The 16,760-nt window shown below is 43.5% G+C and overlaps 2 protein-coding genes across 3 annotated transcripts; both read left to right on the top strand.

Moving 5' to 3' along the window:
- Nucleotides 1-3,683: 3,683 nt before the first annotated feature.
- Nucleotides 3,684-8,189, top strand: LOC139570091 (uncharacterized). Its single transcript, XM_071391609.1, has 3 exons — nucleotides 3,684-3,966; nucleotides 6,128-6,730; nucleotides 6,893-8,189. Exons 1-3 carry the CDS (start codon nucleotides 3,741-3,743, stop codon nucleotides 7,570-7,572), a joined length of 1,509 nt encoding a protein of 502 aa, XP_071247710.1. The 5' UTR covers nucleotides 3,684-3,740; the 3' UTR covers nucleotides 7,573-8,189.
- Nucleotides 8,190-11,261: 3,072 nt separating this feature from the next.
- On the top strand, nucleotides 11,262-16,598 carry LOC139570081 (zinc finger protein 268-like). Of its 2 annotated transcripts, none has more exons than XM_071391588.1 (2): nucleotides 11,262-11,537; nucleotides 13,652-16,589. In XM_071391588.1, the coding sequence occupies exons 1-2, from the start codon at nucleotides 11,312-11,314 to the stop codon at nucleotides 16,102-16,104; spliced, it is 2,679 nt and encodes an 892-aa protein (XP_071247689.1). In that variant the 5' UTR covers nucleotides 11,262-11,311; the 3' UTR covers nucleotides 16,105-16,589. The 2 variants fall into 2 exon arrangements, with proteins under 2 accessions (XP_071247689.1, XP_071247698.1); XM_071391597.1 differs by lacking the exon at nucleotides 11,262-11,537 and adding an exon at nucleotides 13,295-13,450 and having other exon boundaries at nucleotides 13,652-16,598.
- The last annotated feature ends 162 nt before the right edge of the window (nucleotides 16,599-16,760 follow it).

Below are 16,760 nucleotides of genomic sequence, written 5' to 3'. Positions count from 1 at the left end.
ATTACAAGACAGGAGAGACCACTTTTAGCATTACGACATTTTAGTGCCTGAGTGGCCCTGGATTTTTTTGTTTGTATTATTATTATTTTTAGCTTGGAGTCAGTCATATTGAGACGCAGGTGACTCATCTAGAATCGTTGCATACCCACAAAATATTTCCCAAAACATCAGTGCGCCAGTTTTCACACAAAAGGCATTTATAAAAAATAAACTTGACGTGCTCATCCTCCCGCGAACATTAGACCACGCGTGTGCAGTTTCCAGTGGTTGAAGTGGGTCTATTGCTTTCCAAGAAGGCAAAAGTAGCCTATTAGTAGTAACCTTGCGTAAATGGAGAATATATGATGAAACTCTTATTCATAACAAAAAACAGGTAGCTAAATATAATTACAAGATGCAATAATTTGCCCTCGCTACAGATGGCTAGATCGGTCCGTTAATACAGGACTAGTAAAGGTCCAGTGTGCTACTTTTGTGAGAAATATTTTTTATATAGGATATATATATACTGTATATATATATATATATATATTTTTTTTAATTACGATTTATCGGGGTGCTTCAGCAACCCTGCTTCCTGCGTTATGCGTCAGAATACTTAAGCCTTAAGTAGACTACATGTAATTTATAAACATAAAACATACAGTGCATTCTGAATGTATTAAGACCGCTTGACATTTTCAACATTTTGTTACAATACAGCCTTATTACAAAATGGGTTAAATAAAAAATAAAAACACATCGATAACCACACAATACCCCATAATGACATCACAATACCCCATAATGACATCACAATACCCCATAATGACAAAGTGAAAACAAAAAAGAAATACCTTATTTACATAAGTATTCAGCCCTTTTGCTATTTGACTCGAAATTGAGCTCAGGTGCATCCTGTTTCCATTGATCATCCTTGAGATGTTTCTACAATTTGATTGGAGTCCACTTGTGGTACATTCAGTTGATTGGACATGATTTGGAAAAGCACACAGCTGTCTATATAAGGTCCCACAGTTGTCAGAGCAAAAACCAAGCCGTGAGGTCGAAGGAATTGCCCATAGAGATCCGAGACAGGATTGTGTCGAGGCACAGATCTAGGGAAGGGTACCAAAACATTTCTGCAGCATTAAAGGTCCCCAAGAACACAATGGCCTCCATCATTCTTAAATGGAAGAAGTTTTCAACCACCAAGACTCTTCCTAGAGCTGGCTGCCCGGCCAAACAGAGCAATCGGGGGAGAAGGGCCTTGGTCAGGGAGGTGACCAAGGCCTGACAGAGCTCCAGAGTTCCTCTGTGGAGAACCATCTCTGCAGCACTCCACTAATCAGGCCTTTATGGTAGAGTGGCCAGACAGAAGCCACTCCTCAGTAAAAGGCACATGACAGCCCACTTGGAGTTTGCCAAAAGGCACCTAAATACTCTCAGACCATGAGAAACAAGATTCTCTGATCTGAAGAAACCAAGATTGAACTCTTTGGCCTGAATGCCAAGCATCACGTCTGGAGGAAACTTGGCACCATCCCTACGGTGAAGCATGGTGGTGGCAGATTCATTCTGTGGGGATGTTTTTCAGCAGCAGGGACTGGGAGACTAGTCAGGATCGAGGGAAAGATGAACGGAGCAAAGTACAGAGAGATCCTTGATGAAACCTGCTCCAGAGCGCTCATGACCTCAGACTGGGGCAAAGGTTCACCTTCCAACAGGACAACGACCCTAAGCACACAGCCAAGTCAACGCAGGAGTGGCTTCGGGATAAGTCTCTGAATGTCCTTGAGTGGCCCAGCCTGAGCCCCGACTTGAACCCAATCAAACATCTCTGGAGAGACCTGAAAATAGCTGTGTAGCGACGCTCCCCATCCAACCTGACAGAGCTTGAGAGGATCTATCTGCCGAGAAGAATGGGAGAAACTCCCCAAATACAGGTGTGCCAAGCTTGTAGTGTCATACCCAAGAAGACTCGAGGCTGTAATCCGCACCAAAGGTGCTTCAACAAAGTACTGAGTTAAGGGTCTGAACACTTATGGAAATGTGATATTTCCGGGGGGGGGGGGTTCATAAACTTGCAAAAAATTCTAAAAACCTGTTTTTGATTTGTCATTATGGGGTATTCTGTGTAGATTGATGGAGCGGGGGGGGGGGGGGGGGGGGCAATGTAATACATTTTAGAGTAAGGCTGTAACGTAACAAAAATGTGGAAAAAGTCAAGGGGTCTGAATACTTTCCGTATGCACTGGGTATCATAACCGCTGCATTATACATTTCTCACCTTTTCTGGCCATGATGAGTTCATATTCCCAAAGAAGCTATGCAACAAATAACCTGATAGCGCATCTCTCATTTAATTAGGTCTATTAGATAGGCTATTATAATGTCTAGTTTCTGCTCTAGTCTATGCATCCAACAGGCAGCACAGTTTATTACCTAGGGTACTGGGGGGGTAACTAGCCCTCCCCTAAGATCAATGTCTAATTGCTGACACAAGAAAGCAATGTTTGGAAAATAAATGGTATGTGGATGAAGGTTATGCGTAGGCCAATAAACTATAAAGGGAAATAAATATCTACTGTTTACACTTTTTTTGTTATTTCATGAAACTTTGTTTTTAGAAAAGGGGCAACAGTTACCCCGGTAGAAGGTTATCAATCAAATGTATTTATAAAGCCCTTCTTCAGCTGATATCTCAAAGTGCTGTACAGAAACCTAGCCTAAAACCCCAAACAGCAAACAATGCAGGTGTAGAAGCATGATGGCTAGGATAAACTCCCTAGAAAGGCCAGAACCTAGGAAGAAACCTAGAGAGGAACCAGGCTATGAGGGGTGGCCAGTCCTCTTCTGGCTGTGCCGGGTGGAGATTATAACAGAACATGGCCAAGATGTTCAAATGTTCATAGATGACCAGCAGGGTCAAATAATAATAATCACATGGCATAGGATTTCACACAAGTGTGTTAAAATCTATTTAATTTGTTTTATTTAGAAATTCTTTAGTAAATAATACTTTAAAGCTAAGTCTAGTCGTCTAATTTTTATTATTCAATAGGTCCTCATGAGAGCCAGTTTCATAGCGCTTGATGGTTTTTGCGACTGCACTTGAATAAACTTTCAAAGTTCTTGAAATTTTCCATATTGACTCACCATGTCTTAAAGTAATGATGGGCTGTCGTTTCTCTTTGCTTATTTGAGCTGTTCTTGCCATAATATGGACTTGGTCTTTTACCAAATTGGGCTATCTTCTGTATACCACCCCTACCTTGTCACAACACAACAGACTGGCTCAAACACATTAAGGAAAGAAATTTCAGAAATTAACTTTTAACAAGGCACAACTGTTAATTTAAATGCATTCCAGGTGACTACCTCATGAAGCTGGTTGAGAGAATGTCAAGAGTGTGCAAAGCTGTCATCAAGGCAAAGGTTGGCTACTTTGAAGAATCTAAAATATATTTGGATTGGTTTAACACTTTTTTGGTTACTACATGATACCATATGTGTTATTTCATAGTGCTGATGTCTTCACTATTTTTCTACAATGTAGAAAAATTTACAAATAAAGAAAAACCCTTGAATGAGTAGGTGTGTCCAAACTTTTGACTGGTACTGTATATATAATTATTTTATTTTTTGTTAAAGCATCAGTTTTTACGCCAACCGATAGGTGGCGGCAATATACCTTTTTGGATGTAGTCTGTAAACCTTAAAGAAGAAGAAGAAAGCCATGGACGATAGTCTCAAGTTAAATGTTGAAACCACAGTTGTTGACTGTGTTTATAGCCAAGCGATTAATATCGGCAGCCGTTAACATATTTGGGATAGAGGAAAGGTGGATAGCCCAGTACCAGGAGCCACTAGCAGCAGTGACTGTTGAGATAATGGCGGCGGTGGAAACGACTATTGAACAAGAGCTCTCTCGTTCAAAGGAGGAGATTGAACGTCTACGGAGGCTTCTTCTGGAGTTGGGAGCAGGTTCGTAGATAGGTCTTGAAAGAGAGCGAGAGGGGGTGGTTTACACGGGTAACAAATAACCACCAGAGAGGGGCAGCAAGTTTAGCCCATATGTAACGGATGTGAAATGGCTAGCTAGTTAGCGGGTACGCGCTACTAGCGTTTCAATCAGTTACGTCACTTGCTCTGAAACCTACAAGTAGTGTTGCCCCTTGCTCTGCAAGGGCCGCAGCTTTTGTGGAGCGATGGGTAACGATGCTTCGTGGGTGACCGTTGTTGATGTGTGCAGAGGGTCCCTGGTTCGCGCCCGAGGTCGGGGCGAGGGGACGTACTAAAGTTATACTGTTACACATAGCATGGCTAGAATTAGCTGTTTTTAAGCAACGCTAGGTGTATTTCAGGGGAGAACAAATGCCCCCTCCCAGGGAAGCCACCGCACGAACATCAAGGCCGCCCGCGGTACTGCCGGCATTGCCAATCTTCGTGTAAATAAACACATTTCGAAAACAATTATTCTACCAATAAATGCTTCCATTACTCCAGATGTACAAATGTTAAGGATAATTTAGTAGCTAATGGCAGCCTGCAGTACCCCGGTTGAGCTTCAGCTTGACCAACTCAATGAGAGGGCGCACCACTGAGCTAGCCTGCAACGTCACTTTCTGGAGTAGCTAAAACAGCGCATGTTATTGCGGCGTTTAAAACAACTGGGAACTCGGAGAAATACGAGTTCAAATCATGACGCCAGTGATCGGAAAGTCTTAGCTCTAGAAATGGATGGCCGTTAAAATCGATTTTTCCCAATCTGAGCTCGTTTTTTCCCCGAGTTCCCAGTTGTTTTGAACGCACTGAAGTCGGATATTTCCGAGTTCCCAGTTTTAACGTGGCATTAGTCTACAGACATTTCCCACATGAGAAGCCATCATAACCGGCTTCAAATGCGCTATTGAGTCTTCACATAGGAATGAATGGTGTCACGTGATCGATGGCTTTGTCTATTCAAATTGCCATTGGCGTATTTACGCTCGTGTTGCTTTCAATTGCCTTGCAAAAAACCTGAACAGTCCGCAGGAAGCCAGATGTTAATTTAAATACAATTACATTTCCTATGGCGGTGGGCTTGGACTGTTGGTCATTATAACGGGGAATTAGAAATAAAATATCTAAAGGAATGTATTATTAAGCAGACTTACCTTAGCAGCTAAGCTAGAATAGATAAACACCTGCAGCTCTGCTGTTGGAAATGGCTTGTTATGAGTAGTCAAACGGAGGCACTGGGGCAAAATGTGTCTCGGAAAACGTCAAATATATTTTCCAAATATCCTAAATCTTTAGTGACCACAGAGAGTCAGGACACCTGTTTAACAGTCCATCTGAAAGACAGCACCCTACACAGGGAAATGTCCCCAATCACTGCCCTGGGATTTATTTTTAGCCTAGAGGAAGCAGTGCCTCCTACTGTCCCTCCAGCACCACTTCCAGCTGGTCTCCCATCCAGGGACCGACCAGGACTGACCCTGCTTAGCTTGAGTGGTAAACCAGCAGTGGGATGCAGGGTGGTATGTTACTGGCCAACCGCATATAAGAGTAATGTGATGTAGCCTAATGTAAGTAGATATCTAGCTAAGCCCTCTGTGATGTGATGTAGCCTAATGTAAGTAGCTGTCTAGCTAAGGCCTCTGGGATGTGATGTAGCCTACTGTAAGTAGTTGTCTAGCTAAGGCCTCTGGGATGTGATGTAGCCTAATGTAAGTAGCTGTCCAGCTAAGGCCTCTGGGATGTGCTGTAGCCTACTGTAAGTAGCTAAGCCCTCTGGGATGTGATGTAGCCTAATGTAAGTAGCTAAGCCCTCTGGGATGTGATGTAGCCTAATGTAAGTAGCTAAGCCCTCTGGGATGTGATGTAGCCTAATGTAAGTAGCTAAGCCCTCTGGGATGTGATGTAGCCTACTGTAAGTAGCTAAGCCCTCTGGGATGTGATGTAGCTAAAGCCTCTCATCCCTTGTCATTTCTCATTGTGGCCAAAGCAAAGAGCAGCCAACCTCCTAGCTAGATTCACCACTATCTGCTGTATGCTATCCCTTTAGCCTCAGCAGAACATAGACACATGAGTGTATTTGGATATATAAGAAATGTCTTTGTTTTTGTCTAACTGGCTAATTATTCCGTCTCCTTCTCTCCAGACCCCCAGCAGCTAACTGTCCCCGAAGAGGAGGTTCCCCCTGAGCAGCAGCACTGTGAGCAGGAGTGGAGCCCCAGTCTGGGGCAGCAGGACCTAGAGCCCACACAGATTAAAGAGGAACGGGAGGAAGTCAGGACGAGTCAGGAGGAAGAGCAGCTTCACAGACTTGAGTCTGATTCCACAGATGTTGTAGAGTTCATATTTACTGCTCCTCCCTGTGTGGAAAAGTACTCTGATCAGGACAGAGACTCTCTACCCACCAACACAACTGAACAGATACAAACAGAACCTAATGGAGAGGACCACAGAGTATCAGAACCAACCAGTGACTCTCTGCTCCTCTCTGCAGTAAATCCAGACTGTTCTGCAGCTCACAGTGAAATCATTGTAAGTGTGGATGAGGATGAGAGTGAGGAACCTGTGTTAAAGACCCTCAAATCAAGGAGGACACAGGCAGAGAAACGACAAAGCTCTCAAGTCTGCACTGAGGCCAAGACAACCAGGGAGCTGAAAGAACCATTGAAGTCTCACACGAATAAGAAACCGTTCAAATGTCCTGTGTGCAGTAAACGCTATAAGACACTCAGATGTGATGTAGCCTACTGTAAGTAGCTAAGCCCTCTGGGATGTTTCTGGTGTCCTTTGTTTCTGCTGCATGATATCCCTTTAGCCTCAGCAGAACATAGACACATGAGTATATTTGGATATATATGAAATGTCTTTGTTTTTGTCTAACTGGCTAATTATTCCGTCTCCTTCTCTCCAGACCCCCAGCAGCTAACTGTCCCTGAAGAGGAGGTTCCCCCTGAGCAGCAGCACTGTGAGCAGGAGTGGAGCCCCAGTCTGGGGCAGCAGGACCTAGAGCCCACACAGATTAAAGAGGAACGGGAGGAAGTCAGTATAAAAGACACCTGTTATCAGTGTAAAAGACACCTGTCCACAACCTCAAACAGTCACACTCTAAACTCCACTATGGCCAAGACCAAAGAGCTGTCAAAGGACACCAGAAACAAAATTGTAGACCTGCACCAGGCTGGGAAGACTGAATCTGCAATAGGTAAGCAGCTTGGTTTGAAGAAATCAACTGTGGGAGCAATTATTAGGAAATGGAAGACATACAAGACCACTGATAATCTCCCTCGATCTGGGGCTCCACGCAAGATCTCACCCCGTGGGGTCAAAATGATCACAAGAACGGTGAGCAAAAATCCCAGAACCACACGGGGGGACCTAGTGAATGACCTGCAGAGAGCTGGGACCAAAGTAGCAAAGCCTACCATCAGTAACACACTACGCCGCATGGGACTCAAATCCTGCAGTGCCAGACGTGTCCCCCTGCTTAAGCCAGTACATGTCCAGGCCCGTCTGAAGTCTGCTAGAGAGCATTTGGATGATCCAGAAGAAGATTGGGAGAATGTCATATGGTCAGATGAAACCAAAATATAACTTTTTGGTAAAAACTCAACTCGTCGTGTTTGGAGGACAAAGAATGCTGAGTTGCATCCAAAGAACACCATACCTACTGTGAAGCACGGGGGTGGAAACATCATGCTTTGGGGCTGTTTTTCTGCAAAGGGACCAGGACGACTGATCCATGTAAAGTAAAGAATGAATGGGGCCATGTATCGTGAGATTTTGAGTGAAAACCTCCTTCCATCAGCAAGGGCATTGAAGATGAAATGTGGCTGGGTCTTTCAGCATGACAATGATCCCAAACACACCGCCCGGGCAACGAAGGAGTGGCTTCGTAAGAAGCATTTCAAGGTCCTGGAGTGGCCTAGCCAGTCTCCAGATCTCAACCCCATAGAAAATCTTTGGAGGGAGTTGAAAGTCTGTGTTGCCCAGCAACAGCCCCAAAACATCACTGCTCTAGAGATCTGCATGGAGGAGTGGGCCAAAATACCAGCAACAGTGTGTGAAAACCTTGTGAAGACTTACAGAAAACGTTTGACCTCTGTCATTGCCAACAAAGGGTATATAACAAAGTATTGAGATAAGTATTTGGTCAATAACAAAAGTTTATTTTCCACCATAATTTGCAAATAAATTCATTAAAAATCCTACAATGTGATTTTCTGGATTTTTTCTTTCTCATTTTGTCTGTCATAGTTGAAGTGTACCTATGATGAAAATTACAGGCCTCATCTTTTTAAGTGGGAGAACTTGCACAATTGGTGGCTGACTAAATACTTTTTTGCCCCACTGTACACATAATACCCCATAATGACATCACAATACCCCATAATGACATCACAATACCTCATAATGACGAAGTGAAAACAAAAAAGAAATACCTTATTTACATAAGTATTCAGCCCCTTTGCTATTTGACTCGAAATTGAGCTCAGGTGCATCCTGTTTCCATTGATCATCCTTGAGATGTTTCTACAATTTGATTGGAGTCCACCTGTGGTAAATTCAATTGATTGGATATGATTTGGAAAGGCACACACCTGTTTATATAAGGTCCCACAGTTGTCAGAGCAAAAATCAAGCCATGAGGTCAAAGGAATTGCTCGTAGAGATCCGAGAAAGGATTGTGTCGAGGCACAGATCTGGGGAAGGGCACTTAAACATTTCTGCAGTATTAAAGATCCCCAAGAACACAATGGCCTCCATCATTCTTAAATGGAAGAAGTTTGCAACCACCAAGACTCTTCCTAGGGCTGTCCGCCCGGCCAAACTGAGCAATCGGGGGAGAAGTGCCTTGGTCAGGGAGGTGACCAAGAACCCGATGGTCACTCTGACAGAGCTCCAGAGTTCCTCTGTGGAGAACCATCTCTGCAGCACTCCACAAATCAGGCCTTTATGGTAGAGTGGCCAGACAGAAGCCACTCCTCAGTAAAAGGCACATGACAGCCCACTTGGAGTTTGCCAAAAGGCAGCTAAAGACTCTCAAGATTCTCTGATCTGAAGAAACCAAGATTGAACTCTTTGGCCTGAATGCCAAGCGTCACGTCTGGAGGAAACCTGGCAACATCCTTACGGTGAAGCATGGCGGTGGCAGCATCATGCTGTGGGGAGGTTTTTCAGCAGCAGGGACTGGGAGACTAGTCAGGATCGAGGGAAAGATGAACGGAGCAAAGTACAGAGAGATCCTTGATGAAAACTTGCTCCAGAGTGCTCAGGACCTCAGACTGGGGGCGAAGGTTCACCTTCCAACAGGACAACAACCCTAAGCACACAGCCAAGTCAACACAGGAGTGGCTTCGGGATAAGTTTCTGAATGTCCTTGAGTGGCCCAGCCAGAGCCCCGACTTGAACCCGATTGAACATCTCTGGAGAGACCTGAAAATAGCTGTGTAGCGACGCTCCCCATCCAACCTGACAGAGCTTAAGAGGATCTATCTACCGAGAAGAAGGGGAGAAACTCCCCAAATACAGGTGTGCCAAGCTTGTAGTGTCATACCCAAGAAGACTCGAGGCTTTGCTTCAACAAAGTACTGAGTTAAGGGTCTGAACACTCATGTAAATGTGATATTTCCGGGGGGGGGGGGGGGGGTTTATAAACTTGCAAAAAATTCTAAAAACCTGTTTTTGATTTGTCATTATGGGGTATTGTGTGTAGATTGATGGAGGGGGGGGGGGGCAATGTAATACATTTTAGAATAAGGCTGTAACGTAACAAAATGTGGAAAAAGTCAAGGGGTCTGAATAGTTTCCGTATGCACTGGATAGCATAACCGCTGCATTGTACATTTCTCACCTTTTCTGGCCATGATGAGTTCATATTCCCAAAGAAGCTATGCAACAAATAACCATGCGCATCTCTCATTTAATTGGGTCTATTAGATAGGCTATTATAATGTCTAGTTTCTGCTCTAGTCTATGCATCCAACAGGCAGCGCAGTTTATTACCTAGGGTACTGGGGGGGTAACTAGCCCTCCCCTAAGATCAATGTCTAATTGCTGACACAAGAAAGCAATGTTTGGAAAATAAATGGTATGTGGATGAAGGTTATGCGTAGGCCAATAAACTATAAAGGGAAATAAATATCTACAGTTTACACTTTTTTTGTTATTTCATGAAACTTTGTTTTTAGGAAAGGGGGCAACAGTTACCCTGGTAGAAGGTTATCAATCAAATGTATTTATAAAGCCCTTCTTACATCAGCTGATGTCACAAAGTGCTGTACAGAAATCCAGCCTAAAACCCCAAACAGCAAGCAATGCAGGTGTAGAAGCATGGTGGCTAGGATAAACTCCCTAGAAAGGCCAAAACCTAGAGACGAACCAAGCTATGAGGGGTGGACAGTTTTCTTCTGCCAGTGCTGGGTGGAGATTATAACAGAACATGGCCAAGATGTTCAAATGTTCATAGATGACCAGCAGGGTCAAATAATAATAATCACATGGCATAGGATTTCACACAAGTGTGTTAAAATCTATTTAATTCGTTTTATTTAGAAATTCTTTAGTAAGTAATACTTAAAAGCTAAGTCTAGTTGTCTTATTTTTATTATTTAATAGGTCCCCATGAGAGCCAGTTTCATCATAGTGCTTGATGGTTTTTGCGACTGCACTTGAAGAAACTTTCAAGTTCTTGAAATTTTCCATATGACTCACCATGTCTTAAAGTAATGATGGGCTGTCATTTCTCTTTGCTTATTTGAGCTGTTCTTGCCATAATATTGGACTTGGTCTTTTACCAAATCGGGCTATCTTCTGTTTACCACCCCTACCTTGTCACAACACAACAGACTGGCTCAAACACGTTAAGAAGGAAAGAAATTCCAGAAATGAACTTTTAACAAGGCACAACTGTTAATTTAAATGCATTCCAGGTGACTACCTCATGAAGCTGGTTGAGAGAATGTAAAGAGTGTGCAAAGCTGTCATCAAGGCAACGGTTGGCTACTTTGAAGAATCTAAAATATATTTGGATTGGTTTAACACTTTTTTGGTTACTACATGATACCATATGTGTTATTTCATAGTTCTGATGTCTTCACTATTTTTCTACAATGTAGAAACATTTACAAATAAAGAAAAACCCTTGAATGAGTAGGTGTGTCCAAACTTTTGACTGGTACTGTATATATAATTATTTAATTTTTTGTTAAAGCCTCAGTTTTTATGCCACCCGATAGGTGGCGGCAATATACCTTTTTGGATGTAGTCTGTAAACATTAAAGAAGAAGAAGAAATCCATGGACGACAGTCTCAAGTTAAATGTTTCTTCAAAATGTCGAAACCACATTTGTTGACTGTGTTTATAGCCAAGCGATTAATATCGGCAGCCGTTAACATATTTGGGATAGAGGAAAGGTGGATAGCCCAGTACCAGGAGCCACTAGCAGCAGTGACTGTTGAGATAATGGCGGCGGTGGAAACGACTATTGAACAAGAGCTCTCTCGTTCAAAGGAGGAGATTGAACGTCTACGGAGGCTTCTTCTGGAGTTGGGAGCAGGTTCGTAGATAGGTCTTGAAAGAGAGCGAGGGGGGGGGGGGTTTACACTGGTAACAAATAACCACCAGAGAGGGGCAGCAAGTTTAGCCCATAGCATGGCTAGAATTAGCTGTTTTTAAGCAACGCTAGGTGTATTTCAGGGGAGAACAAATGCCCCCTCCCAGGGAAGCCACCGCACGAACATCAAGGCCGCCCGCGGTACTGCCGGCATTGCCAATCTTCGTGTAAATAAACACATTTCGAAAACAATTATTCTACCAATAAATGCTTCCATTACTCCAGATGTACACAAGTTAAGGATAATTTAGTAGCTAATGGCAGCCTGCAGTACCCCGGTTGAGCTTCAGCTTGACAAACTCAATGAGAGGGCGCACCACTGAGCTAGCCTGCAACGTCACTTTCTGGAGTAGCTAAAACAGCGCATGTTATTGCGGCGTTTAAAACAACTGGGAACTCGGAAAAATACGAGTTCAAATCATGATGCCAGTGATCGGAAAGTCTTAGCTCTAGAAATGGATGGCCGTTAAAATCGATTTTTCCCAATCTGAGCTGTTTTTTTCCTCGAGTTTCCAGTTGTTTTGAACGCACTGAAGTCGGATATTTCCGAGTTCCCAGTTTTAAACGAGGCATTAGTCTACAGACATTTCCCACATGAGAAGCCATCATAACCGGCTTCAAATGCGCTATTGAGTCTTCACATAGGAATGAATGGTGTCACGTGATCGATGGCTTTGTCTATTCAAATTGCCATTGGCGTATTTACGCTCGTGTTGCTTTCAATTGCCTTGCAAAAAACCTGAACAGTCCGCAGGAAGCCAGATGTTAATTTAAATACAATTACATTTCCTATGGCGGTGGGCTTGGACTGTTGGTCATTATAACGGGGAATTAGAAATAAAATATCTAAAGGAATGTATTATTAAGCAGACTTACCTTCGCAGCTAAGCTATAATAGATTCACACCTGCAGCTCTGCTGTTGGAAATAGCTTGTTATGAGTAGTCAAACGGAGGCACTGGGGCAAAATGTGTCTCGGAAAACGTCAAATATATTTTCCAAATATCCAAAATCTTTAGTGACCACAGAGAGTCAGGAAACCTGTTTAACAGTCCATCTGAAAGACAGCACCCTACACAGGGAAATGTCCCCAATCACTGCCTTGGGGCATTGGGATCTATTTTTAGACTAGAGGAAGCAGTGCCTCCTACTGTCCCTCCAGCACCACTTCCAGCTGGTCTCCCATCCAGGGACCGACCAGGACTGACCCTGCTTAGCTTGAGTGGTAAACCAGCAGTGGGATGCAGGGTGGTATATTACTGGCCAACCGCATATAAGAGTAATGTGATGTAGACTAATGTAAGTAGCTGTCTAGCTAAGGCCTCTGGGATGTGATGTAGCCTACTGTAAGTAGCAAAGCCCTCTGTGATGTGATGTAGCCTAATGTAAGTAGATATCTAGCTAAGCCCTCTGTGATGTAGCCTAATGTAAGTAGCTGTCTAGCTAAGGCCTCTGGGATGTGATGTAGCCTACTGTAAGTAGCAAAGCCCCCTGGGATGTGATGTAGCCTACTGTAAGTAGCTAAGCCCTCTGGGATGTGATGTAGTCTAATGTAAGTAGCTATCTAACTAAGCCCTCTGGGATGTGATGTAGCCTAATGTAAGTAGCTGTCTAGCTAAGCCCTCTGGGATGTGATGTAGCCTAATGTAAGTAGCTGTCTAGCTAAGCCCTCTGGGATGTGATGTTGCCTAATGTAAGTAGCTGTCTAGCTAAGATCTCTGGGATGTGATGTAGCCTACTGTAAGTAGCTAAGCCCTCTGGGATGTGATGTAGCCTACTGTAAGTAGCTAAGGCCTCTGGGATGTGATGTAGCCTACTGTAAGTAGCTAAGCCCTCTGGGATGTGATGTAGCCTACTGTAAGTAGCTAAGGCCTCTCATCCCTTGTCATTTCTCATTGTGGCCAAAGCAAAGAGCAGCCAACCTCCTAGCTAGATTCACCACTATCTGCTGTATGATATCCCTTTAGCCTCAGCAGAGCATAATGAGTGTATTTGGATAAATATGAAATGTCTTTGTTTTTGTCTAACTGGCTAATTATTCCGTCTCCTTCTCTCCAGACCCCCAGCAGCTAACTGTCCCTGAAGAGGAGGTTCCCCCTGAGCAGCAGCACTGTGAGCAGGAGTGGAGCCCCAGTCTGGGGCAGCAGGACCCAGAGCCCACACAGATTAAAGAGGAACGGGAGGAAGTCAGGATGAGTCAGGAGGAAGAGCAGCTCCACAGACTTGAGTCTGATTCCACAGATGTTGTAGAGTTCATATTTACTGCTCCTCCCTGTGTGGAAAAGTACTCTGATCAGGACAGAGACTCTCTACCCACCAACACAACTGAACAGATACAAACAGAACCTAATGGAGAGGACCACAGAGTATCAGAACCAACCAGTGACTCTCTGCTCCTCTCTGCAGTAAATCCAGACTGTTCTGCAGCTCACAGTGAAATCATTGTAAGTGTGGATGAGGATGAGAGTGAGGAACCTGTGTTAAAGACCCTCAAATCAAGGAGGACACGGGCAGAGAAACGACAAAGCTCTCAAGTCTGCACTGAGGCCAAGACAACCAGGGAGCTGAAAGAACCATTGAAGTCTCACACGAATAAGAAACCATTCAAATGTCCTGTGTGCAGTAAACACTATAAGACACTGGGCGGTTTAAAAACACATCAGAGAATTCACTCAACTGAAAATAATCATCACTGCAAGAAATGTGGCAAATCATTTAACTTGTTGCAGCAATGGAAGAAACATATGAAGACTCACACAGAGGAGGAATCACCTACATGTCATGTGTGCAGTAAAAGTTTTAAACTACCAAACCATCTGAAAACTCATATGAGATGCCACACCGTAGAGACATCCAGTCAGTGTCCAACATGTGAAAAACACTTTAAATCAACGAAAGACCTAGAGAGTCATCAGAGAATTCACACGGGAGAGAAACCGTATCCGTGTCCGACATGTGAAAAATGCTTTCAATCAACGAAATATCTAAAGAGTCATCAGAGAATTCACACGGGAGAGAAATCGTATCAGTGTACAACTTGTGAAAAATGCTTTCAATCAACGAAATATCTAAAGAGTCATCAGAGAATTCACACGGGAGAGAAATCGTATCAGTGTACAACATGTGAAAAATGCTTTCAATCAATGAAATATCTAAAGAGTCATCAGAGAATTCACACGGGAGAGAAATCGTATCAGTGTACAACATGTGAAAAATGCTTTCAATCAACAAAATATCTAAAGAGTCATCAGAGAATTCACACTGGAGAGAAATCGTATCCGTGTACAACGTGTGAAAAATGCTTTACATTGGCAAAAGATCTAAAGAAACATCAGAGAATTCACATTGAAGATCAACTATACCAGTGTCCAACATGTGCAAAATGCTTTAAGTCAAAGTACAATCTTAAACACCACAAAAAAATTCACACCGAAGAGAAATCATATAGCTGCAATGATTGTGTCAAGTGTTACAGGACCAAGATGGGCTTAGAAGAGCATGTGAGGAGTCACACAGGAGAGAAACCTTTTAAGTGTTCTGTGTGTGAAAAGTGCTTTACTTCAACGACCATTCTAAGACGCCACGAGAGAACTCACAGTGGAGAGAAACCACACGGATGCACACAATGCAACAAACGCTTCCCTGTCAAATCAGACCTGGTTAAACACATGAGGACTCACACAGGGGAGAAACCTTTTAGCTGTACAGAATGTGACAAATGTTTCAGTCATAACATTAGCCTGAGACTACACATGAGAACTCACACAGGGGTGAAACCATACAGCTGCAAAGAATGTGGCAAATGTTTTTCTGTTAACAGTAACCTGAGAATGCACATGAAAATTCACACAGGAGAGAAATCGTTTTGTTGCCAAGAATGTGGTAAATGTTTCCGTCATAAAATTAGCCTGAGACTGCATATGATGACTCACAGTGGTGGAGAGAATCTTCATGGATGTACTCAATGCAACAAACGTTTTCCCATTAAATCTCTCCTGGTTAAACACATGATAACGCACACAGGGGAGAAATCTAATAGCTGCAAAGAATGTAACAAATGTTTCCTTAATAACATTAGCCTGAGACTGCACATGAGAATGCACACAGGGGAGAAATCATATACCTGCAAAGCATGTGGCAAATGTTTCCAAAACAAGATGGTTCTGACGAGGCATATGAGAACTCACACAGGAGAGAATCCATACAAGTGTCCTCTTTGTGTCAGTTCCCTTATGTCATCAAAAGAACTAAAACATATTTACGTGGGAGACAAACCAGAGACCGACCAACCAGAGAATCCATCGTGCCTCTGCAGCAATTGTGGCAAATGCTTCCCAACAATGAAAACCCTGAGAGACCATATGAGGACCACACATGAAGAAAGAAGGCATCCGTGTTCTGTTTGTGGAGATTTGTTTATGTCATTGGGTTCTCTTAAAGTTCACCAGAAAATTCACACTGGAGAGAAACCACAGCAATGTTCTGTTTGTGGAAAATATTTTGCATTGTAGTGATGGGAAGTTTGGCTCTTTTTACAGACTCTGATCTTTGACTCGTTTAAATAACTCATCTTTCGACTAATTTCTTTCGAGTCAGTAATGCCCAGAGCACGCAAGACCCCCTCCCGGTGAATGATGAAATTATTCTACAAGTCTCTCGTTCACTATAAGGGGCTTATTGGAGTTGTCATTTGTAAAAGTGGCTTTAAGCAATGTACATTTGTGAGTGCCATACATACAAATGATATTATTTATTGATACCTTGTAAAAGGAGGTCTAGCTACGGCCTGACCAGGAAGGAGGTCTAGCTACGGCCTGACTAGGAAGGAGGTCTAGGTACGGCCTGACCAGGAAGGAGGTCTAGCTACGGCCTGACTAGGAAGGAGGTCTAGGTATGGCCTGACCAGGAAGGAGGTCTAGCTACGGCCTGACCAGGAAGGAGGTCTAGGTACGGCCTGACCAGGAAGGAGGTCTAGGTACGGCCTGACCAGGAAGGAGGTCTAGCTACGGCCTGACTAGGAAGGAGGTCTAGGTATGGCCTGACCAGGAAGGAGGTCTAGCTACGGCCTGACCAGGAAGGAGGTCTAGGTATGGCCTGACTAGGAAGGAGGTCTAGCTACGGCCTGACTAGGAAGGAGGTCTAGGTACGGCCTGACCAGGAAGGAGGT

The sequence above is a fragment of the Salvelinus alpinus genome, chromosome 1 (genome assembly GCF_045679555.1).
Source record: "Salvelinus alpinus chromosome 1, SLU_Salpinus.1, whole genome shotgun sequence".
Lineage (NCBI taxonomy): Eukaryota > Metazoa > Chordata > Actinopteri > Salmoniformes > Salmonidae > Salvelinus > Salvelinus alpinus.
Note: the sequence above shows the minus strand (reverse complement) of the source record. Positions and strands in the feature narration are given on the sequence as shown.

Coding starts and splice junctions, on each gene's coding strand:
- LOC139570091 (XM_071391609.1), top strand. CDS start 3,741: ATGTTGAAACCACAGTTGTTGACTGTGTTTATAGCCAAGCGATTAATA. Junction 3,967..6,127: donor TCTTCTGGAGTTGGGAGCAG/GTTCGTAGATAG, acceptor CCTTCTCTCCAG/ACCCCCAGCAGCTAACTGTC. Junction 6,731..6,892: donor CAGATGTGATGTAGCCTACT/GTAAGTAGCTAA, acceptor CCTTCTCTCCAG/ACCCCCAGCAGCTAACTGTC.
- LOC139570081 (XM_071391588.1), top strand. CDS start 11,312: ATGTCGAAACCACATTTGTTGACTGTGTTTATAGCCAAGCGATTAATA. Junction 11,538..13,651: donor TCTTCTGGAGTTGGGAGCAG/GTTCGTAGATAG, acceptor CCTTCTCTCCAG/ACCCCCAGCAGCTAACTGTC.